Genomic DNA, 25,945 nt, shown 5'->3' on the forward strand with positions numbered 1-25,945 from the left:
TGGGCCAGGACCACTTACATGATAGGGAACCCCAAGGACTTGTGTGGTGGCATCTCACTTTCCCCTCCATCCCCCTCCCCACATTATTTCTTCTTTCCCTCCTCCTGGCAACCTCTATAACTTCTCCCCTTTCCCTGCCTCATTCTCTCCTTCTCAGCCATTCACCAACCTTTTATCTGCCTTCCATCTTCAGCTATATTTATTATTTATTTACTTCATTTCTACCTCATTTGTCTCCACAGTGGGGACCAAAGCAGCTTACATTATTCTCCTCTTTTATTTTTTATCCTCACAACAACCCTATGAGGTAGGTCAGGCTGAAAGTATGTGACTGGTCCAAAATCATCATGAGCTTCCTCAACAAGATGGGGACTTGAACCTGGATATCCCAGACCCTACTCCAGACCTCTAACTGCTACACTTCACTGGTTTTCACAGGGTGGTGGCTGCTGTTGAACAGTAGCAGGCAGTCAGGCCTAGTTCAGTCATGCAAGTTGTGTGCTATCAAGTCATCCAGAGGTTGCTTCCAAGCCTAGGATTGCCTTCTCCAGGTGGAACCTGGAGATTTCCTACAGTTACAACTGGACTCCAGATGGCAATATTTCTTTCTCCCAGGAGCAAATGGCTGCTTTGGAGGTCGGACTTTATGATATTCTATCCAGCTAAGGTCTCTCCCCTTCCCAAACCCTGCCCTTCCCAGACTCCACTCCAAAATCTCCAGGAATTTCCCAGCCTGGAGTTGGCTACCCTAGCCAGGCCCGGCTCCAATGAATCTTCCCTCAAAGGCCAAAATAGGCCTGGAAAGGGCCCTGCCCCTCCCCCTGCCTTTTACTGAGAGAACCAAGCCTGGAATGCTGTGGTTGCCTAGCAACAACCACTGAGGGAATCTGTTGCTTAAAGCTACAGGCACTCCGTTTATCATTTTGGGGTTTTTAAACCACCCAAAGTATTTTTTAGACCACATTTTTTTGCAAACCTGCAGCATTGTTCAGGTTTTTGTGTCCACCTCACCTTGTTGAATGGGTTTCCTGAGAGGGCAAGGAACTCTCCTTCTTAGTTGTTACCAGCTTTCAGGAAGGCCAGCAAATCTGCCATTTTGTAGAGGGGATGGTTGGTGTTGTCTTCATGAAGATTGTAATTTTATGTTCAGGTTGATTCCATCTCTGTTTCAAGGAATTAGGATTTCGTTTTTATACTGGATGATTTATTTGTAAATCTTTTTCTTGCAATCTTCCTTGTGCTATTGAATGGAAGGGACATAAATTGTAAAACAAATAAATGTAGTGTATTCATTTTTAATAAAAGTTGTTTCTGGTAACCAGTTATATATCCCATTCAGATTTGTGTTGGTTCTTTATCACCTCATCACAGGTGTTGTGATTAAAAGTGTCTGATTAGGATCTGGGAGACCCAGGTTTGAATTCCCACTTGTGCCATGGAAGTTTGCAGGGTGATCTAGGGCCAGTCACACACCCTCAGCCTAACCTACCTCACAGGGTTGCTGTGATGATAAAATGGAGGAGAGGAGAACCATGTAAGCTGCTTCGGGTCCCCATTAGGAAGAAAGGCAGGGTACAAATGAATTGAATGAATAAATAGTGCGCAGGTAATTGCTCTGGGTTATAGACAGCAAAAAATTCAAATGAACACCTCCCTAGGCAATGTGATGGTCTCCAAAGAGGAAGGTTGCTTCCTTACTTTAGAATAGTTTGGTGTGGATGTGGGTTCCAATTTGAAATACAGCTACATTCAAACAGACATATGTCAAGGGTACACATGTTCCTGATCACACATGAGGCAAAAGAGGAAACAACACACCGTCCTTTCTACAATTGACCGCTCAACCACTTAGCCACAGCTTTGGTTAGATAACATGGTTTCAAAACAGAATGGACTTCTACTGCATATATCCACAGAACACACACACACACACACACACACACACACAAAGTTTAAAAAGTCAAATCCCCGAAGTTCCCCTATGAGGCAAAACTAAAACACCAGAGTAAGTGCTTTCCCTAGAGCAGGGCAATTCCAGTTAAACAGAGGCAGCTGGAGCCCAGGGTGTAGTTTCTCAGCCTATACGTCATGACAAAATCCAAATATAATAAGTTAAAAAATAACTATGGCTACAACCCAACACTCAGTTAGTTGTGGGCTAACAGACCCTGAAACTGGGGCTGGATTGTGACCTAAGTTTGGTTGTTGCCCTTCTGGTGTTTGTTGCTGAAGTATCTATGGGCTGGTTCAAACAGTCAATAAACGTCTTCATGCAACGTGCCCCACCTATGTCCAGGGATGCTTTGGTGTGGAGAGAATGTAAGGTGTGACCCTGGCTATCCATGGATATAGTCACCATTCCCTGGAAACAATTCCCAGTAGAAAACTGTGCTGCTGAGCTCATAAACATCTCTGCCGGGAAGCTTTGGCTGAATTCTTGAATGGCACAGATTACAGTCTATGTTCTTCTCATGAATACCTCCCTGGGGGCAGTCAGGATAGAGTAACATATCTGAAGAATGCTTGTGCATGATTAACTTCATGGATGATTTCTTTAGACAGCTAATTTTGTTGTTCCATTTTCAAAAGGCAGAGAACTGCACAACAAGAATTCTTACGTTTGTAATTAAAATCTTATTACTCGTATGCAACCTGTGTAAATCAGAATAATGATCAGAAAGTACATTATTTTTTTAAAGTAATTGTTAGCACCTAGTATAGGATTGCCAGTCAGCAACTCTACAGCATCTGGCAACTGGCAGGAGCTCGGGAGGGTAGAGACATGGGGCATCTTTGGCAAACAATGTTATGTCACTTCCAAGGAAGACCCGGAAGTGATCTCACTCCGCTCTAGGACTTGCCAGAAACACTATGGTAAAAGCATTTTTAAAATGTTCTTCTGCCAGCTGCTGGACCAGCAGTGAACAATGACAGCTGGGGGTGAAGGATCCCCTACCCCAATTGGTATATGGCATCCCTAGTCTATTAGCATCTAATCTGAAGAGTGGCCTATACTGGATAGAATTCCAAGAAATATTCTGTGGCCATTGCCTAGTACAGAATGAAGCCCACATGGGGATGGATTGGTCTTTTTTTTACTTATTGGGAAAGTGTCTGGTGGGCAGCTGTTTTGGAAGGCCAACAGCAACTAGGAGTGAGCCAAGCACAGCCCCATTGATGCTTGCAGTGCCAGAGGCGCCATTCAGTTCAGACACAGTCAGTGGAGGTACCACTTCCATAACTGAACAGATCTGAGATGACAGTGGGGGAGGTCTCTTGGCTAGGCTTCCTCCTGGATAATTTCGTCTGCCCAATACACCTCATACATAAAAATTGATCCTATACATAACAATTGACTTATTTCAATGGAACTTGAATGCATGTAAACATGGAACTATGCATTGGACCGCAACTCAATATAACTAGTTTTGTTTCTTGACTATCCTATGGCCATGATACATAGCCAAGAATAGCCAAGAAGCAAAACTAGTTATATTGAGTCACTGTCCAATGCATAGTTGAGTTGTGTGCTTATGTGAGCGTTTACAGAATGAGGGAGAGTCACCAAAAAAAAAAAAACATGTCTCAGCACTTTAAGAGGGAGGCTGGAACATACAACATAAGGAATAATCTTCTAAATAATAACTCACCAAATATTAATCACTTTTCCTCCATACACTAGAAATCCTGATATAGAAATCAGTAGGGTTGCCAACCTCCAGATACTAGCCAACGCATAAGCAGTGTGAATACAGCTAGCGTTGAGCCCCTGAGGAGGGCTGAGATAAGCCGAAACAGAAAGTGAACCAGACTTCTGTAGCATTGACTTATTACCTTACCTCTTGGAGAAAAAAGATGCTCTCAAGCCCAGGACTGTAAATATTCCCTGCGGTGGCTTCAAGTGTATATAGAATTTACTTGGTTGGACATTGTCCATGTTTGTTGTACCATATGTATGGTGCATGTTTATGTGTTGTTTAATACAAACTTGTATTGTTTTGCAGTTTGAAGCTGTTTTTTTGTTTGCTAACCTCCAGATACTAGCTGGAGATCTCCTGCTATTATAACTGATTTCCAGCTGATACAGATCAGTTCACCTGGAGAAAATGGCCACTTTGGCAATTGGACTCTATGGCATTGAAGTCCTTCCCCTCCCCAAACCCCGCCCTCCTCAGACTCTGCCCCAAAAATCTCCACGTATTTCCCAATCCAGAGTTGGCAACCCTAGAAATCAATAATACATGATCATAGGCCTAAGGCTGAAGATTTGGCCTTCTGGCCTCAGGGTAGCCTCTCTTATACAAAGGCTTGAGTCCTTTGTATACATTTTCCAGTGGGGCTGCAGTTTGCAACTACCCTCCAAGCTTTAAGATTAGTCTGGAGAAAAGCAGAGGGGAAAGCAGAAGCCAATCATTGGTGAGGAGATAGATCTTAGACAGAAAACATATAAGGCCCTGCACAAAGAACGAGGGTGCTCACTCCCTGAAGATGAGCAGTAGCTGAGACTTCGTTGGAGGGAGTAGATCAATCGCCCCATAATGGGGGTGAGTCTGGCCTAATGGGACCAGGTATTGAGTCAAGAATGGGTTGCCAGCCTCCAGGTGAGATTTGTGGATCCCCTCAAATTCCAGCTCATCTCCTAGGGTTGCCAGGTTCCCCCTAGCCATTGGCAGGGGAGGGAGTTGAGGGATTTTACCAGGTTTAAAATGAGGTTTAGGCCTCAACATTGCCTGCAAGAAGATGTGACTTCCGGTAGTGCCGTCATCACGTCAATGGCAATAAAGGAGACACTGTGGTAGTTGGGTAAAAACTCTATGGTAGAAGCTGTTTTTACCATAAAGTTTTGCCCAAATATCCTGTCGTCACCTGTGTGATGACATTACTTCTGGGATGGTGCCAGCAGGAGGGAGCCCAAAGTGGGGAATTCCCCACCCCTGGCAGGAATCTGGCAACCTTATCATCTCCAGATTACAGAGATCAGTTCCTCTAGAGAAAATGGATACTTTGGAGGGTGGGCTCTATGGCATTGTACCTCACTGAGATTCCTGTCCTCCCCAGGCTCCACCCCCAAATCTCCAGGAATTTCCTAACCTAGATTTGGTAACCTTGCCTCCTATCCCCTGCTGGTGGCCAGGGGGACCTGGCAACCCTACAACTAACAGGGTGGGGATGGGGGGGCGGTGCTGGCAGTGAGTGCCATGAGATCACCTGGGAAAAGCCAGAAGCGATGTTGCATTTCTAGGAATTGCCGGAAACACTATGGTAAAATTATGGTAAAAGTTAAAGCACTAGGGTGAGATGACATCACTTCCAGTTTTTTCTTCACACCACATGATGAAGGTTGCTTGTGGGAGGTCTGGCACCACTAAATAGGAACCAAATAAGTCATTCGCATTAGAGAGATTTTTTCCCCCATCTAGCTTCTTTCTATGTGAGTTTTGTACTGTCCAGTAGGGTTGTGCATATTGATAAACCCAAACTGAAAATAAACCTGAAATTAGCCATTTTCGGCAATATTTGGATTTTGGATTTACCGAATGCCAAAACTTGGGGATCTGCCCGAAGCCGAATATTCAGCTTTTGGGGTTTTGGCTTTCCCCAGGCTTTTCTCTATGGGAATTTTTTAAATGAGCTCTGGGGGAGGCATTTTGGGAGGTAGAGTTCCCAAATTTTCAGGGTAGCTTCAAGGGACTCTCCTTGCATGAACCTCAAAGGTTGGTGAAGATTGGGTCAAGGGTCCAATTTTATGGAGTCTGGAAGGGGTTGCCCCCCCTCCTCCATAGAGAAGCATTGTAAATTTTACCATACTTCTCTATGGAGGAGGGGGAGACCCCTTCTGGACCCCATAAAATTGGACCCCTGTCCCAAACTTTATCAGAGTTTGGGGTTCATGTAAGAAGAGTCTTGTGAAGCTATGCTGCAAATTTGGTGACTCTACTTTGAAAAATGCCCCCTCCCAGAGAATTTTAAAATGACTTTTCACAGTCTGTAATGGCCGCACCATACCCAAGAATCGTGGGAAAAGACAGATTCCCATGAATGCTTGCAATGAGCCTGCATTCATCCCCACCCCAAAATCTTCAGATCAGAGTTGGCAACCCTACTACACATCCTTTCCACTTAGGTTTGCCAACCTCCAGGAACTAGCTGGAGATCTCCTGGTATTAAAACTGATTTCCAGCCAATAGAGATCAGTTCACCTGGAAAAAATGGCCACTTTGGCAATTGGGCTCTATGGCATTGAATTCCCTCCCCTCCCTAAACCCTCCCCTTCTCAGGCTCCATCCCAAAAATCTCCAGGTATTTCCCAACCCGGAGCTTTCAACCCTATTTTCGCTAGAGTTGCCAACTTTGTCTTGGGGTATTCCTGGAAATTTGGGGTTGGAAGCAGGTTTGGGGGAGGGGGGAGGGACCTCAGAATTGTATAATGCCATAGAGTCTACCCTCCAAAACTGCCATTTTCTGCAGAGGAAGTAATCTGTAATCTGGAGTAATCTCTGTAATCTGGAGATCTGCCACCTGGAGGCTGGCAGCCTACTTTTCACGATATGTAGTCCCATTGTTTCTTGTGAATGTTCACCAGTGGGGACAGATGTGTATAAAAGGTCAGATTTAGTTTTGGCATTGAAAACATGTTCTTTTTGTTAAGCATGTTGCTGTTGCTTTTTCAAAGTTGTTCCTATAAAACCACAAGAAATATTAAAATTGGCAGCATACTGGATTTGCTAAGCATTTTAAAAGGCTAGCTGTTGTGCTGTTGTTTTTGTAACAGCAATTGTCAGTGTCCACTAGCATCAAATCTGATCTTTGAAAAAAGACATACAATTAAAAATACTCCCTGGCCACAAGAGTAATTATATACATCAATGGCTGTTTAACCAATATCCTTTTTTTCTTGAGTAAACACTATTCATGCCAAAAGTTCTTATGAAGCTATTGCAACTTTTGAGGGTGTGGTAGGATTGTTGCCTACATGATAACATTTCTAATGGTTTATAGATGTCCTTTGGATGAAGAGGTCCTCAGGGGACAAATAGATTTAAAATGGGTAATAGCACAGTATTTTTATTGTGTTTCATGTACGAGTGAAGAGAAAACCAACACCGTGAAAGTCTCACATTACTAACTTCAGGTTGGTGACGTTGACAAAGCAAGCACATTGCCTGTAAGGCAAAAATAGTTTTACAAAAGATTTCTGAAAACACTGTTGCAATTAAAAGAAAAACTGCCCACACAACCCAAATACCTACCATTTTCTTTTAATTTCTCCTATATTTCAGAAGAGGTTTTTTTTTTAATTGAAGACCCTCCTGCTTCAAGAAATTAAACCTAATCAATCACTTGAGGTAAAAAGTCACTAGACTAATGAAGAAACCCAAATGCTTCGTTAAGAACGAAGGAGACATGACAGTAGGAGAATGTAGAAAAGATTAACTTGCAGACCAATGAAACAGATGGCCTTTAATCACCTCATGTGGTTAAACGCACCACAACAGACTCCAGAGACGCCTTAACTTTTAGGTTGTCTGTCCTAACCAAGATGGTCTCTCTCAGATTAAGGGTTGTTGTCCTCTGGTCTTCCCCCTACTCAGCTTTTGAAGTCCATGGCCAAGAGGCTAGTGTGAGAATGTTATCGCAGATAAGAGGTGTTTGCTTTGTAACATACTTGAGACAACAATCCGTGGAACCCTTAATAGTTCAGCAGGGAACCATGAACTCTAGCTAAGTCTGCTAATTCCCTACTGGGTTCAGAACTACCCACCATAAATAAATACCATAACTGCCTATTTGTTTGCAGAGTCCACAGATAAAGATCTTAAAATCTTTCTTAAGTAGCAAGGATGTGAAGTTCTTAGAAAATAAAGTATAATCCAATTTGGGTGTGCTCTAATTCTCTGTCCTAATGAGATACAATAATTTGGGCCCACCATTCCTTCTTTTTTTAAAAAAAAAAAAGCCCTGCTTGTCAAAACTGACAAATGTTTGTTTCTTAACTCTCCCAGAGACAGGAGGGAAAGGAATAATTCCCTCCTGAAAAGCTAGCCTCTTTATCCTGCACCCTCCCGACACAGCATGGACATGCTGGCCCTAGCAATTTACTACACAAGATCCTTCAAGACCCTTCTTTACCATCTCAAACATATTTGAGAGGATACACTGCGATCTTTTTGGTCTGCTTGAAAGCCTGTCACTAACCTGTGAATGTAATCGACTTATCTTCGACAATTCTCGGGAGGGGTGTGTGATGATACAAGGCAATGATCTGTGATGATGACTTGTTATATCAAGATAAGTGAAAGTTACAGATTCACATGTTCGTCTAATCAAGTAATAATTAAGATTGTCATAAGATAACTATAGCATGAAAACTGGCCCTCAGTACATGTGGTAGCCCCATCTGGAGTAGGGTTGCCAGGTCCTTCTTCACCACCGGCATGACGTTTTTGGGGCGGACCCTGAGGAGGGCGGGGTTTGGGGAGGTGAGGGACTTCAATGCCATAGAATCCAATTGCCAAAGCTGCCATTTTCTCCAGGGGAACTGATATCTATCGGCTGGAGATCAGTTGTAATAGCAGGAGATCTCCAGCTAGTACCTGGAGGTTGGCAACCCTAATCTGGAGTGTTTCTTTATTCTCCACCTAGATGTCAGTGGAATATTTTTGGAGGCAAACCACAAGCTGTGTTGGGGATCCAACAAGGGATCTTCTGATATGCAGCCTTAAAAGGGAGGAGCAAGTTGGACTGAGGCTATGGCCTTGAGGCAGAGAGAGAGAGTGAGCCATTTTCCCTTCCCATGCAGTTTTCCTGATATAAACCGCCCCCGCCCAATCTTTCTTTCTTTTTTCCCTCCTACCAGGCCTACTAGTTAAGTGAGAGGAAGCAATTTCTATTGCAGAAATGGCACTCAGATTCCCTTCACTAACCATATCAAACAAAAGATGTCACAGTACAATTGCTTGGCTCCTAAGCAACGCAAGCAAAGCCATGCTGTGCTAGGTGAAGGTAACTTTCCTGCTTCCCCTCCCACCGTAGTCTTCTGAACTGTGTTCCTGCAGTTAACTGAACCCCAAAGAAGAAGAAATCGGGGATGTACAGTGGGAGGGGAGGATCAACACAAATCTTCCTCCCCTCAGAGGTGCCACCTTGCCAGCAGAACAGCCGTCACATTGATGGCAAAGCAATTTAAGATACTTCCTTTAAACTTACACTGCAACTTCAAAACTTATTGGGGGAGAAGGCCCACACTGCTGATAGCTGAAATCAACGAATCATAAAGTGCTGTATACATCAGTGATTTCACGCATTGGGCACAGCAGTAAGCAGATATCAGATGCCACATTGATTGATGTGTTCTCTGAATAAATGCTTACAGGAACCTCTTTTCTTACTACTGGCGATCCTCCCTCTTTGCCCCATGGTGCCAAATACTTTCCTTGAGAAAACAAAGAACAAGCCAGAGACAAAGCTCCTGTTAAGTCGCAGAGTTCAGTCTTTTTAATGGAAGGCTGTCCCCCGCCCCCAACCACCCATGTTTTCCTTGACACTTCTGCTGTTTACCATCTTTGTGATAATTACTATTTAATGGCTCAATTACCACCCAAAGGATAAAGAATTTTAAATATGAACATTTCTCTTCTTGAGGATTTTATGATAAAAGCAAATTCAAATGGCACAATCCAGCAGGTATTAATCACTTTGAAGCCCTTATGGGTTTGAAGGGGAGGCATTTAAGCACATGTTTAATTGTCCAGGTTAAATACTTGGGACTTAATAGCACTTAAATTTGGGTAGATTGTGCTCCACAGATTTTCCATCAAGTGTTAAAGGGACAGGTTCTCTGATTAAGTTTATAAAATTACGCATAGAGTAGAGAAAGTGGACAGAGAGAACTTTTTCTCTCTCTCCAAAAATTCTTTTTTGTGCCATCAAGTCACAGCTGACTTATGGTAACCCCCTAAGGTTTTCAAGGCAAGAGACGTTCAGAGGTGGTTTGTTGTTGCCTGCCTCCACATCACAATTCTGGTATTCCTTGGAGGTGCCCATCCAAATACTTACCCGGACCAACTCTGTAGCTTCTGAGATCTGACAAGATCAGGCTAGTCTGGAGCTATCCAGGTCAGGGTCCCAACATACTAGACCTTGGGAAACCCAGTGACGTTGATGGGCAGTAGATTCAGGATGAACACAAGGAAATGCTTCTTTACTCAATGAGTAATTAAATGTTGAATTTGCTGGCAGAGGATGCAGTGATAGCCACAGGCACAGACAGCTTTAAAAAGAAATTAGACAGATTCATGGAGAGGACTATGAACGGCTGCTAGCCATGGTGACCAAAGGGAACCTCCACGTTCAGAGGTAGTAAACTTCTTTTTAAAAATAACTTTATTTTTAAACCAAATAAAATACAATACAAAGGTCTAGAGTCTCAGAGAAAGTAAACTTCTGAAAACCTGTGCCAGCAGGCAACCTCAGGAGAAGGCCTCAGCCTCTATGCCCTGTTGTTGGCCCTCCAGAAGAACTGGCAGGCCACTGTGTGAGGATGTTGGACTGGACAGTCTGATCCAGCAAGGCTCTTCTTGTGTTAAGATAAAAAATATAATAAATCAGTACTGAATAAGCTACATTCCAATTAAAAGAATCTCAAAGAAGAAAACAAAAAGGAGTAGTTTCAACACAATAGTAAAACAATGACAATCACAATGAGAAGCAATGTCAATAAAATTCAGGCACAATTGTAAAACTGCTATCTTAGGGCGAAAATGCACGGTCGCTTTAGCCTCCTTTATTCCGTTTCAGCCAGGATTCAACCAGGATCGAAAGCATGTGTTTCGCCAAATGTGCGTTCGATCCTGGCAGAATCCTGGCTGAAACAGGGAATAAAGGAGGCTAAAGCAACCGTGCGTTTTCGCCCTTAGACAACAAACCTATTCCACATTTTAAAAACTGAGATTATACTGGTCAAGATTTCTAGAAATGAGACTAAAAAACTGAAGTACAAAGCAATCTGCCAATCAAGGATCCATATAATGCATTTATTTATTTATTTCATTTATAGGCTGCCTTTCTTGCAGAACCTCCAAGTGGATTATAAAAATTAACTATTAAAATTAAAATGCACTTTACACTATGTCCACAGAAGCTATGCCACAATAGATATGGGTTAGTTGTTAAGGCACCACATGATGCCTACTTGATTTTGCTGCTACAAGGCTGTGTGTGTGTGTGTTAAGTGCCGTCAAGTCACTTCTGACTCATGGCGACCCTATGAATGAAAGTCCTCCAAAATGTCCTATCTTTGACAGCCTTGCTCAGATCTTGCAAATTGAAGGCTGTGGCTTCCTTTATTGAGTCAATCCATCTCTTGTTGGGTCTTCCTCTTTTCCTGCTTCCCTCAACTTTTCCTAGCATGACTGTCTTTTCCAGTGACTCTTGTCGTCTCATGACGTGGCCAAAATACAACAGCCTCTACAAGGCTAACAAGGCTACCCCAGTGAAACTGAACATCTACCACATGCTCTCTACTGGCCTGATCACAAATCCAATGTGCTAGCTTTAGAGTGTCTCCACAAGTAAATTTCTCCATTCCTTTCTACAGAGAAGGTAGCATAACATGCGCAATGAGAGCCTCTCGTTCCCCACATTTTGCCAGCCGGAGGTAATTGAGCATTATGAGATCAGGCTTTATTGTTCTAACATTAATATTATTTTCCTCTCCTTTTTGTTATTAACATTTACATCCCTTTTAGTATATCATGTACCTATCATTAATTTTAATAATACATTGTGAGCTATAATGATATTTTATGCTGCCTTATTCAAATTTTAATAATATTGTAATGCTAATAAAGAAATGCTGAAATTACCAAAAATCAAAGATAGTCTCTATGATCCTAATATGGTTCTCTTTTATGGAGTGTTGTGGTAAAAATCACTATAGTATATAAAGGAGCACAGATGATGCAGTTTATGTACTATGGTGAAATGAACACTGTAGATTGCTTGAGTATACTTCAGGTTTCTCAACATCTGTCACAAGCCCCTTTCAGATTACCGTTCTAAACCAGATGTCATCCGTTGTTGGCCCATTTCCGAGTAAAGTGATAGAGAGATGGGCATTCATACAGCTCATTTCAATTTGTCTATGAGCTGTCTCTAAAGTGCTCTGGCCAGTTCAAACAGCGCCACTATTGTTTTCCCGCCTTTTTCCACTCGGCGTTCTTTTACAGCTATAGTGACAAGCATGTTAATGGTGCTGCTATAGCACTATAGCACAAAACCTAAAACAAAAAAGGCTGAAAAGGAACACCAGGCAGAAAAAGGCGGCGGGGCGGGGGGGAGGGAATAGCGGTCCTTTCAGAAGCGCTCCAGTTTAAACAGCACACTGGAGCAATTCAGAAGTGCAAGGAAGGACTGGAAATGGGAGAAAGCAGTTTTCATAAAAAGCACTAGAGCTCCACGATGACGACGGGGCACAAGCAGCTTTGTCTGAACAGGATAAAAAAAAAACCTGTTAGCAGCCAGGAGCCATACCAGTTGTGTCTGAATTGACACAAAAATCCATTCACAACCTGCTGCTCAAGTGGATTATAAGATGATACATTTGAAAGGGGCCACAGTCTCTCTCCCTCTTTCGAAAACATACTTGCTTAAAAAATGTTCCCTTGAAATCAAGTATGCATTCAACTAAGCTCAGTACATTTGGGATGAATTCTCAAAAAGATGAATCGCTTTTGACACCACCCCACAGCCTGAAATGAAAATGGCAGAGAGCTAAGAACCTAATGGTCAGTGCAATGGATTTTTGGCGACTGTCCCATACAGGAGCAAGCTTAACAGTAAAACTATTTGATTTTTAATTTTTTTTAAACTGCAGCTCTCACCCAGGGAAAGTTAATACTGTCAAAATCAGGGTGTCAAATTAGTTGTGACTAATGGCCAAGATCCAAAGGACCACACAACTGGTTCCATATGCCTAAGAGGACACTGGGTGGATGTTTCCAAAATAGGAGCCTTCCATGTCACATGTCAAACCACTTTTGAGCCTGCAGGGACTTCCAAAAGCAAATTGTGATCTGGCATGGAAGTCTCTTGTTCAAAGACCAGAATAAGGTTGCTTAAAATCCCAGTGGATATACCCAAGCCCTTGAGCACCTCTAAAGTAACATTTTGAAACCAGGCCATTAAGTCAATGGAGCATTTTCTGTGTTTTTTCCTGGACAGGAGCCATAGACTTGAAGCACTGTCCTGTCTGCTTCCCTGCTTTCGAAAATATCCTTTTTAATGGGATGGTATTTTGTTTAGATATTGCCCTGACACCCTGGAATGAAAACACATAATACAGAAAATATGAAATCTTTATTAACAAATTTGCAGTGGAATAATGGTTAACTGACCTCCCCCTACTTTATCAGTGCAAATTTTCTTGTTGCCATATTCGATATGAGGACGTGGCATAGGGGACTGCCAGGGGACTCCATCCTGCCTCAAAGAATCAGGTTAGTCCTTAAAACTGGCTCCTGCTTTTCACTGCCACAAACCTCAATGAAGTGTCAAGACAGCCCCCTATGGCAAGGAAAGACTGGTGTGGGGGGGTCAACATGGCACTTTATTCAAGATCACCTTGAGTTGGTAATCCACCAAGACAGGTGGGATAAACCTTCTTTCACCACTATGATGCCCCAACTAATGCTTGTCTTCCCATTCAACCCACACTGAACCTGATAGCTATGATCTAATTAATTGGAATTAACAAAATAGTTTTAATGGAAGATGTTTTATGGTTTTATTGTACTTATTGTTGTTGATTTGCTGTTACCCACCCTGAACCCGACCTTGGCCAGGGATTGAGGATGGGATACATGTATAAATAAATGAATGAATGAATGAATGAATGAATGAATGAATGAATGAATGAAAACCTCCCATTCAGCAGTACAGTGTATGTGATAAAAGCACCTCTAGCCCCTTATAAGGCACCAAGCTAAATCCTGCACTATCTAGATGTCAGATACACAGGTGAGGCACCACGTCTGCTTTGGAAAGAGAGTGGCCACCTTAAGGAGGTGCTTAGCAACACTTCCCTATTGTCTGGGAAGCATGAGGCAGTCACATGCTCCACTCTGTCAAATGGCAAAGCTACTCCTTTCCATGCTGTGCCCGTTCAGGAAGAAGATGGGCTGTGCCTATTATCACCAAACTGAGCATGGAAGATGTCCTGAAGGAACTTCTTAAAGAGATTAATCCTAAAAGGAGTAGAGCGGTAGGTAAAGGGCCAAGAACAGTGAGACTGATTTATTCTTTTGATCATTTATGCTACTGCCCCCAATATGTTTAAAGTGATGTTACATTTGCTACTTTCCAGTCCTTTGGTATGGAGGCTGATTTTGGCAACATGTTACACATACAGGTTAGAACATCAACAATGTCACATTTGAGTTCCTTAAGGACCTTTGCCCTGACCTGGATAGCCCAGGCTAGCCAGATTTTGTCAGATCTCAGAAGCTAAGCAGGGTTGGCCTTGGTTAGTATTGGGATGGGAGACCACCTGGAATACCAGGGACACTAGGCAGAGTAAGGCAATGGCAAACCACCTCTGAATGCCTCTTGTCTTGAAAATCTCATGGGGCCACCATAAGTCAGAAGTGACTTGATGGCAAAAAAAAAAGGAAGAAGAAGAACCTTTGGGTGTATGCCATCCAGACTCAGAGAGTTTTTTTTTTTAATTTGCTCATTAATCCTAGAACTTCAAATCTCATCACCTCATCAAAAAGTGGGGTGAGCAATCCAATATTGTGTAGGATGAGAAAGAAAACAGGAAACTACCAGGAGATGAATTTGACTCAACTGACAAAGTGTACCAGTTCAGGATCGTAATTCTCACAAGGAAGTGTGTATTGACATATACCACAAGAGCTAGTGTAGTATAGTGGACAAGCAACTGAGCTGCCGATCTGGTGGTCCCTGGTTCAAATCTTATCTCTGGTGTGCACTCTTTAGGTAGTTGTAGGTAGTATTAGTCCTCTCAACCTCAACTTCCCAGACTGAGCATTCTCTCTGGCATCTTAGTTTTTTGCCACATTGTTAACATTAGGGAGATTTCAGACATGTGATTCTCCCAACAGGAACCTGCATTTTTTGTTCCTCATTTGCAAGTCTAGACTATTAAATAGGCTAGAACTGAAAATATAGCCACAACTTTTGTCATGAGACGACACAACATCATCTTATAAGGAGCTGTTTAAAGGACAGTTTAGAGCAGTAGATAAGCCTACTTTTCATTCAAATTAGCTCCCAGATAAATTAAATTATACTGGACCTTAATATAGGTGGGGTATTAACTGCCCCGCTTACTCAGACCATAGCAGTGGATCTCCCAAGAACTCTGAATAGGAGCATTCCAAAGTTGTCAAGCCCACGTGGTCAGCGTGACGTAGTGGTTAGAGTGTTGAACTAGGATCCTTGAGAACTGGGATCTGATCCCCACTCTGCCATACAAGCTTTCTGGGTGACCTTGGGCCAGTCAGAAACCTTCAGTCTAACTTACCTCGCGGGGTTGCTGTGAGGATAAAAACGGAGGAAAAAAGAGCAGTGTTCCAAGCTCCTTGGAGGCAGGGTGGGACGAAAATGTACCAAATTAATACAAAAAGAACTGTGCGAGGCTACAAAAGTATATTCGTTACGGTCTCATTATACCTTCAACACTACTGGTGGATCCCCATCCATGTTAAACTCTTCCATCTGTGCCCTTACATGGTGACTTTGCACCACACTGATCACACCATATTCTTGCTCTGCCCAGAACAATCAGGGGGGAAAGGTTTTTTGTAAAAAAAATAGCAATACATACATTTTGCTGTCACCTTGTATCCCCCTAGAGGAGGGTCGTGGCCTTCAACAGCATCAAAGCCGGCTGATACTAAGACAAAGTCGGGCTCAAACTCGGAAGCAATAGGCATAATCACGGTCCTGAAGAGGGAAAAAAAACAGCCAAGCAGTAATGAATCCGAGGCTTCGTGAAATACATCGTGCAATTTTGTCTCCGTTTCTGAAACAGACCGGCATCCCATTCTTCTTCAAAGTTGACTTCCTTTTTCAATTTCTGCCCTCTACTTTCTAGGGATTTTAAAACAATAATTTTCAGGTACACGTGAAAGCATCTAACATTACAGTCACATCTGGGCCTGTTTTACCCGGCTGCCCATAAAGGCCGAATCTTCCAGGGAAGTGACTAATGGATTACAAAGAGAACTCGGAGGTCTCAGTGGAAACCTGCATTGTTCCAGTTAGTAAGAACTTGGTGTAAATTTGAATTATACATTTCTTTCAGGGACAAATGTTTGCTTTCCAAACTTATCCCCTCCTCTTCACATTTTAAAAAGTTTATCATGCTGGGAGGTTATCCTCATAGAGAAAAAAGCCGGATTTTCGTAATCAAAGCCAGGCCCTGCTGCCAGGCTTTTCCCAAGGACAACCACAAACCAGTAACAGCACCCCCTGCTGGTTTCAGGAAGATATTTCAAGGATTTGCATCTTCAGTCTTCACTTATTAACTCTTCCCTTTCTATGGTATCGTATTACCCAGTTTGGTAGTATTTTATTTTTTTGTGGGCATGGAAAGGGTTTCAAAGCATTGCAAAAGAAATTGCCAATCTAAACAAGTAGTTTGTGAATTAGCATTTTGAGGGTTTATATCCTGACGATAATATGCTGGAGAGGTCAAATGTTTACATTTAGCCATTCAGATTTTGTTTGCGTTCAAAGACAATTAAATTCACATAATTTATACAATTCATACTGAAACCCCATGCTTATATTTTAAAATGTTGCCAATGTTAAACACTGAATGGTAGGATCTGGCTACTTCTAAAATGAACATATTAATATTAGCAATCCAGCTAGGTAAAGTGACAACTTATATTGAACCAACGTTTTGAAAATGTATCTGGATGTGCCAGTTTCTGAAATAACCTCAACCCTTTCTCTGTCTTCTGACATATGTGAAAAAGCCTGTGCAACTCAAATATTTTTATAATATTATATTGTATTGTATTAGACTCAATAAAATATGCCCCCTTGCAGATTTTATCGAATAATAGTTCTTAATCATTGGGACCAAAAAGAAAACAGCAGTCACCTGTGACATATCCAGGGAGCGCCTGCAATAGTCTGTATCTTTACATACTGTCTGCATCTACCAAACTTCATAGTGCCACCTACAGGGCACCCAGTCTTTTTATGATCCGGTTTTCTTTTTTTCTAAAAAACCCTGAAGTTATGGACCTTGCTGAAGTCCAGATCATCTAATGATACTAGCTGTGCAGGATCAGATCCACTACTCCAAAGCATTTCTATAAAATGCTATAGCTTTACGCATCAGGTATGATTGAAAAAGCATTACAGCCAGTTCATCAGTAGGTAGTCAGAAGCCACAACAGGACCTTGGAGCTTTTCCAAAGAAGGGGCGTCTATAAGGAATAAGAATGGTGGACATAATAGAACGTTGATAACTCCTGAATGGCCAGCAGATCGAAGGGAGAAGTGATTATTCTCCAGGAAGTGGATCTCTAACATACCCTACAATTTAAACTCCTTTAGGTTAAAATTTACTCAGAGACCACATTACAGTTTTACTGTGATTCAACCCCTCCCTCCTGAAACAGAGAGAAGCTTCTGTGAAAAAAATGTACGCATTTCTGTGACTTTGTGTGTGGCATAATGTTTTGTGTCAAAGTCTTTATTTCATGGCCTTCCTACAGTTTCCTTATTCTGATAGGCCTTCCCCCTAGGGCTGTCAGGTCCCTCTTCGCCACCGGCGGGAGATTTTTGGGGCAGAGCCTGAGGAGGCTGGGGTTTGGGGAGGGGAGGGACTTCAATGCCATAGAGTCCAATTGCCAAAGCGGCCATTTTCTCCAGGTGAACTGATCTCTATCGGCTGGAGATCAGTTGTAATAGCAGAAGATCTCCAGCTAGTACTTGATGGTTAGCAACCCTACTTCCCCCCTTTCTTTTTAGGTTATGAGCAGGAGCCCTACAGCCCTTCAGGAATGGCTGCCTTCATTTCAAGTATTTTAAGCCCATTGCCCTGGCACAGTAACATACAATTGGGAAGCTGGAGAAATTAATTCAGCTTCACAAAAGACCTCCCCCCTGCAAACATTAATGCATTCAGTCTGGGTTATACTGCTGTCTGCAAAAGTCATGGGATGGTTTCCAGTTGGAAACAGTCACTGAAAAAATATCAAGCATGTGAACCGCCCCTCTCTAACTGTATGAATGTCAGATGCAAGACATTAGAGGGTGTGTTTTTTTAAGGAACTTTATTCACTTCGGCCTCCGCCCTCTCCACCCTGACTCGTTTTAATTATTTTCTTCGAGCTTTTGTGGGTTTTACAACACATAGGGGAGAAACTCCTGAATACTTGCCTCTCTCACAGGATGTGTAGAAATTAGGGTTGCCAACCTCCAGGTGGTGACTGGAGATCTCCCGCTATTACAACTGATCTTCAGCCTATAGAGATCAGTTCACCTGGAGAAAATGACCACTTTGGCAATTGGACTCTATGGCATTGAAGTCCCGCCCCTCTCTAAACCCTGCTCTCCTCAGGCTCTGCCTCCAAAATCTCTAGGTATTTCCCAATCCAGCGCTGGCAACCCTAGTATAAATTCATCTGGGTGGCTATGCTACCAAAGAATGAACAGGAAGCCCTATGGCTTCCATAGGCTGATGGTTTCCCATGTTATCTCACAGCTGGTGCAAACGCAAAGGCACTTGCAGTAGCAATCAAGCATCAGCAAAGCAGTTTTCTTGGCACATTCCGTGCCTTAGTCCTCCATGGCCATCATCCCACCCCACCACCACCAGAGGGCTTTTCTGGCTTTTTTTAAAAAAGTGGAAATTGACAAATCACTACAGAACACTATCTCTAGCTCTTTTCATTGTGTGGAGATATAAGAGGTGCATCTTTCCCCTTATAGCTCTTCAACAACAAAGGGCTAGAGAGGCTGGTTATTTATTTTTTATTAATGAAAGTTGAGAATTCAGAAGAGCTGGTAGATCATCGCAATAGATCATTACGTCATTGCACTATAACAATCTAATTGCCATTTTTTTTAGTCTTTTAGCATTCCTATAGTCTACAAAGGTGAAAAAGGAGTTAAAAAGGAGTCTGTTTTATAGAAGGTTATATTTTTTGACAATTATTTTAGTTGTGAGGGAAATGCTACCAAACAATGTGCAGATGGTTTCAAAGAGCCTGTTTTCAAAATGTTTCCATGTGTGACAAGTGGCTTTGAGCCGTTTCATGCCAAGTTATGGCATAAGAATAGTGAGTGAGAAGTGCTGCAGTGCTTCTGTTCATCTTAGTCAGGCAAGGTGACATATTTCATCCCATTACGGTTGCCAACCTCCAAGTAGTAGCTGGAGATCTCCTGCTATTACAACTGATCTCCAGCCGATAGAGATCAGTTCACCTGGAGAAAATGGCCGCTTTGGCAATTGGGCTTTATATCATTGAAGTACCTCCCTTCCCAAACCCCGCCCTCTTCAGGCTCTGCCCCAAATATCTCCAGGTATTTCCCAACCCGGAGCTGGCCTGATGCAGGACTTGCAGAACACGTAACAAAACAATAGAGCTTCCAGAGTAGGGTTGCCAAGTCCAGGTTGGAAAAAAGAAGAAAAAGGAAAAGGTCCATAAATTGGTGAATAGATAACATGGTAACATGAAAACTGTCAATTTCCCTAGAACTTCTTTAAGTAAAAGAAAGGAGAGAATAAAAAGGAGAAAGCTTGAAACCCCTAGAGCATAGTTCTGATCTAACTCAGAGGGAGAAGCTGCTGTTTACCTTTCCCCCTCATCCCCATATATCCGGTTTGGCCTTTGTTGCAAGGGGGAAAACCATATTTGTAAAAAAGTAGGGAAATCTACACAACAAAGACCATCATTGTGGTATACGGTTGTGTGCGGATACATCTTTAGCATCTTTGGGTTTATAAACTCTCAGATCAGTAAGAACAATACAGTTTTGTTTGATTAAATACTATTAGATGACCTTGGGCTAATCACACTGTCTCAGCATGATCCTCCTCATGGGGGTGTTGGAGGAAAGGAGAATACTGAGTGCAATAGAGAAAAAGAAGACTAAAAATGTAATCGTTTCATAGGGAGGGCTCTGCTCAAACGTGGAATCTTTCCTGGAGCTCTGGAGCAGGGTACCTTTAATAACCCAATAACATGAGTTCAGATACATAATCCAGAATATGTGTAATTATAAGAGTGGGGGGGGGAATGCAGTTTGTGCTTTAAGGACCATAACAAAATATTCAACCCTGAAATTAAAGTTCATCTAAATTTAGAGAAATTCTAACTTATATTTTACATCTGATCCTTATCAAGCAGTCAGACCGCAAGTTTAGACTGAGATATACATTTCTTAGAATCGAGGATCTTTTTCATTTTGGATCAGGACCAGCTTCCACGGAAATTATTTCAGGAATTCAGAAAAAAAGAGAGAGATTGTTAAAATGAATTTGTGTTCTTTTACTCTATTGTCAAACTGTGGAACATAAAATTGGTTTACCGGCTTGCTGTGTTTTAAAATTACTTTCTGCATTAGCCAAAATAGAGGCAAATTTTGTAGTCAAAGTACATTGTTTATATTTCAAGTTTAAATATTGTTTCCCCAAATGACAGACAGTGAGTTTTTGCCATTGGAACTAATAACCTGTTATGACACACTGTGAGTTTACTGTCTCCGTAAACTAAGATACAACAGTTCTTTCTCAAGAACTCTTCGTGAAGGCTGGATGCTTTTTTAAAAATAGGAGGGAAGAAAAAATGGAATCCAGTTTGGCTTCCACTGATCCTTTCTCTAGTGCACCCTCAAACACTCCTCCCCAGTATATAGGGTTGCCAACCTCCAGGTACCAGCTGGAGATCTCCTGCTATTACAACTGATCTCCAGCCGATAGAGATCAGTTCACCTGGAGAAAATGGCTGCTTTGGCAATTGGATGCTATGGCATTGAAGTCCCCCCCTCCCCAAACCCTGCCCTCCTCAGGCTCTGCCCTAAAAACCTCCCGCCAGTGGTGAAGAGGGACCTGCCAACCCTACCAGTATAGTTAGCTAACATAGAAAGTCTACCTTTTCCTTCTGCGCTTGGCCTTTAAAGGGATCTGTGTATTCTTTATGGACATTTGATCAATGATTAATTTCTGTGTTTCCAATTATTGGCTGCCATTACTCCTTCTTCTTTCCAGAAGGCCAACCTAATACCAGTTCCATTCTGCAACACTTTATTCAGATTTGGCTGGCATTCTATTCAGGATGCAACAACAGGCCTTAGGTTCAGGGTGTGTGGCGTCTTTTTTCCTCCTCTGCCCTTCATTTTTTTTAAAAAAAATCCATTATGATTAAGAATAATGGAGAATCCTAAGAGTAATCTGACAAGGTGATCTTTGACTCATAAAAACTTATACCATGTTAATTTTTTATTTTTTGGTCTTTAAGGTGCTACTGGACTCAAATTTTAGTGCAATCCTAAACAGAGTTACACCCTTCTAAGTACATTGAAGTCAATGGGCTTAAGAAGAGTTTAACTCTGCTTAGGTCTGCACTGCAAATTTTGCACTCTGTTTTATCTCGTTTCAATTGTTCTTAATTGATTAAAAAGTATTATTATGCGGCTTTAGTTTTTAGATTTTGCTTCAGACCAATGCCGCTACCTGCAACCTCTGTCCATAGTTGCAACACTTTCCAGATCTCCCTTCGGTCTTTTTTCCCTGCCTATCTATTCATCATTTGTGCTAGCGATTTCATAACTTTTCTGGATAATCTTCCCCATTGCTCAATAAGCCTTTGAATGGAAAGAATTTGGTAGTTGCGTCACTGATTTGAGCCTGATCTTCTTGACTCCTCAGAAGTCATTGTTTCTAGGAATTAATGTTTTATGGCTTTCCTTCACTTTTGAAAAATCCAAATGTACAACGACGAAGAAGCTGAAAATAATGATATGGAAATTTCTTCCCACTTACAAAAGAATCTGTCTGATCTAAGGCCAGAAGATGTTGCCATTAGGGATGGCAGCAGCGTCCAGTAGTATTGGCCCTTCTGAGTCTCAGTAGAGCAGTTAACTTCTCACTAAAATTATGGCACAGTCCTCTCCCCTCACAGATCTATTAAACTGGTACATTTTAAACAGAAACAGTTCTAAAAGGCCAGCAGGACTGGCCAAGCATAGAATACAGACAATATGGATGCAAGACATGGATGCCAGCAGGCTTCAGTCTTTGGGGTAATTATAAAAAGATTCAGGGGTGGTTCCAGGCCTCAAAATCTCAATAATGGAATTGAAATCTCTCCGATGGAGGTCTTTGTATAAAAGGGATAATTCAATGGGATTGCTGTATGTGCTATGATTTCCTGTTTGTAGGACCCTTCTTACCCAAAATTTATATTAAACTGATAATACAAAAACTGATATAGTTCATAAGAACATACGAAATATCCCTGCTGAATGAGATCATCAGGCCCATCTGGACCAGCATCCTGTTTCCAACAGTGGCCAGCCAGGTGCTTACAGGAAATCCACAAGGATGTGAATACAGTAGCCTTTCCCCACTGTAGCTCCCAAGTAACTAGCATTCAGTGAATCTCTGAAAATCGAGAGTCTGTGCAGCTATTGGTAAAAGAAGCCATTCATAGTTCAATCTTCCATGAATGTGTCTTACCCCTGGTCACTGGAAAAGATACTAATGCTTGGAAAAGTTGATGGCATCAGGAAAAGAGGAAGGCCCAACATTAGATAGATTGATTTAGTAAATGCTCAGTTTGCAAGACCTGAGCAAGGCTGTTAACGATAGGGCGTTCTGGAGGACATTAGTTCATAGGGTCACCATAAGTCCGAAGTGATTTGATGGCACTTCACACACCCACAAATGAGTGGTCATCACCACATTCTGACCCTATTGCAGAAAATCCTGGAAATTAATTCTGGTTTTCCCCAAAAGGAAGATCACCCTGCGTGTAAGACAAATGGCCTAAAAGGGTTATATGGGGGGGGGGACGACGACCCAAACCCTGTACATATCTGCAACTTGTATGCAAAATTCAGATGTCCCCTTATTTTTCTTGATTGTATTCCTGGAGGGGGGAAATAGTCTTCTTTATATATGTTACATGAAGGAGATCTGTCATTTCTTCAACCAAAATAAATTACTCTTCTACATTGATCTTTTTCCTTGATGAGTAATCAACAAGACCTGTGATTTTTCTGTTCAGCTTAGAAGTAACTTTTATACAGGCATTGTACAGTCATCACCTGCTTAGTCTGGTTGCTGAAGTCTGTTTTCTTCTGCTTCATTCTAATTTAGGTGGTAAGGGAATGATAATTCTAAATTTGCTGTATTACAACACCAGCCAGGGGCTAGGGGTGGGCTGGGTGCCTTGTGCCTGCAGGCAGACAGCTGAAGATCCCTGTGAATCACACCTTTATTCTGTTCTTCTGTCACCTGTGTTCAAACAGATCTTACAGAGTTTAGATAGCTTTGGAAGTAGCAAACACACAAATGAGTTATAACCTGAAAGACACTTTCCTGGGAGTAAGTCCTGTTGAATAGCCTGGGACTTGCTTTAGAGCAGATCTCCTTAGGACTGCTCCCACACATACACTTTTGATATACTATTCACTGATACATAAAAAAAAAATCTGGTAGACTGAGGATTTATAGACTAACCCTTTGAGCTAGGGCTGAGGAGTGGGAATTGACAGAGAAGTGGACTCTGCTTACAGCAATAATAATAAATAAACAGCACAGTGTTCCAAGAGTGCTACTTATTTTACTGCTGTCTTCACTAGAAAATAGCTTTTTTAAAAATATCATAAATTCAAAAACGTTATTTGTTTCTGCCTCTGCTTCATGCTCTCACCTTGCTTATCTTCTTGCTTTTTCCTTGGCCTCTACCCAGTGCTTTCTTCTTGGTTTCTCTTCAGCTTCATGTTATGATCCATTCCCCTTTTTGCCTGGCTTTGTCCACCGCCACCTTTCCCAGCCTTCTTTTCACTTTCCCCAGCTGTCCTTGCCCCATTACTGCTTTCCTTGCCTCCTGGACCTGCTCTGCTGCTGGTCTGTTCCACACCAAGTCCCCTGAGGCACTGGGGCTCAAGCCTGCTTCAAGCCAGCAGCAGTTAAGGTGGGGGTGATGGGCTGTGTCCATCATTGCCTCCTGGACCCCAACCAAGCTGAAGTAGGTCCAAGCCGAGTCCCCGCTCCACTTTCCCTGCCTTCCTTCAACTATATGGTCACTGTGGACCACCACCTTAGACCACACAGTTTATAGACAACTGGAGACTAAAAGTCAATGTGGTATATAGACTTTTCTGGAATAAAGTTTGGTAAAGGACCACTGCCCTAATGGAATTAAAAGAAGAGGACTTTGAGCTATAATAACTTCAGATTCTAAGAATAAGCATTTTCTTGCTCATGGAAATGCATCATCAATTCGGCAGCAAGCATATACTAAGGAAAGAAATTATAGATTCTCATTAATAGTTCAAGTATCATTATGACACAACAAAAGGAACTTAGCCAGAAGAGGCCAATGACATGGTTTTCTGCTGATAACTACCCACCATGTAGGAAGTTCAATGAATGCATGAAAAATTCCTATATCAGGAAGCAGTAGTGGAAGCAGAAGTTATCTTACTCAAGTGGTGTATGATTGCTGATTTGCTACCGCCTTGGGTGTGAATGGCTGTCGTCAGCAGAAGGGGCTAGCCAGTCAGCAACCCTGTTCTTGCACAATGCTGCCTCAAATGCCCCCTGCCTCCAACACCACCTCTCAGTACTTACTGATAAAGCAAGTACTCCTCCTTGACCACCCCAAAATGGCAGCAAGCCAGCACATTGCCTCACTGGCCACTGCTGAACATGGCAGAATTTGAACTAGCCATCGAAGTCTTCAGTTATGTTTTAGAGTTTCATTGTGGCAGGGATTCCTCTAATCACACTCCTTAAATAACTATTTAATGTTCTAAGACAAACACTGGCTAGCTGTTTTTTACTAGAAAAAAAAATGCAATACCCAATAGCAATAGTAAACAATCTCCGATCATAAAATGAGAGGTTATTATCTACCTGTCTCTCTCTCTATGTGTGTGTGCGTGGAAATTTTCTGTGTGGCCTCACCAGGGAACCAGCCCACAATGGCTTACAATATAAAACATGATTAAAAAACATGTTTGTAAAGTTTTAAAAAGGTTTTTTAAGCTGTCTCCCATTATCAGGTGGTCCCTATGAACCCCCCCCCCATCCCCCATGAGAACTGTGGGGGTTTTTTTGCTCTCCAAGATCCTCTGGTCTTCTGAAATCAGAAAATGCAAATTAATCCATCCTGATATCAAGGCAGGGCCCTTCGATTAAGGCATGCATTTTCCCAGGCACTTTCTAGAGGAAACAGCTTGGCTGCCTGAGAATTCCAGGGGCACATTAAGCAAGGCTCTTTTGTGTGGCCCCACAAAGCTCCTCCACACCCCCAGCCATGAGGAGGACAACAAGGAGGCTTTTAGAACTTCCCTTACAAAGTAAACTTAAATGGAAATTCAATCAATAATCTTGAAAGGGGCTCCAGCTCATCTCCTGGTCATTGTCAACAGGCCTGCCACCTAAGTTCTGCAATCATCTGCAGCCAGGCACATTTCTCTTCCCCGTTATATGTCCTAGGTACCCCCTTACTAGTACCCCCTTACAACAGCTTAGATGCCAGGTTGGATTCTGACTATGGTCATTTATGCATGGGAGTTTTACCTGAGGTTCATTGCTCACTGGACCCACACTTTCCTTAGGGTTGCCAACCTCCAGGTATTAGCTGGAGATCTCCTGCTATTACAACTGACCTCCAGCCAATAGAGATCCATTCACCTGGAGAAAATGGGCGCTTTGACAATTGGA

The 25,945-nt window shown here is 42.3% G+C and overlaps 1 protein-coding gene across 1 annotated transcript in view; it reads right to left on the bottom strand.

Annotated features, from left to right (window-relative positions):
- Nucleotides 1–25,945, bottom strand: part of HDAC9 (histone deacetylase 9) — a 504,774-nt gene that overhangs the window by 51,401 nt on the left and 427,428 nt on the right. Inside the window, exon 22 of the mRNA XM_056857023.1 lies at nt 15,848–15,966. Coding sequence (XP_056713001.1) covers nt 15,848–15,966 — 119 coding nt within the window. The remainder of the gene's footprint in view (nt 1–15,847; nt 15,967–25,945) is intronic.

The sequence above is a fragment of the Euleptes europaea genome, chromosome 11, assembly GCF_029931775.1.
Source record: "Euleptes europaea isolate rEulEur1 chromosome 11, rEulEur1.hap1, whole genome shotgun sequence".
Classification (NCBI taxonomy): Eukaryota; Metazoa; Chordata; class Lepidosauria; order Squamata; family Sphaerodactylidae; genus Euleptes; species Euleptes europaea.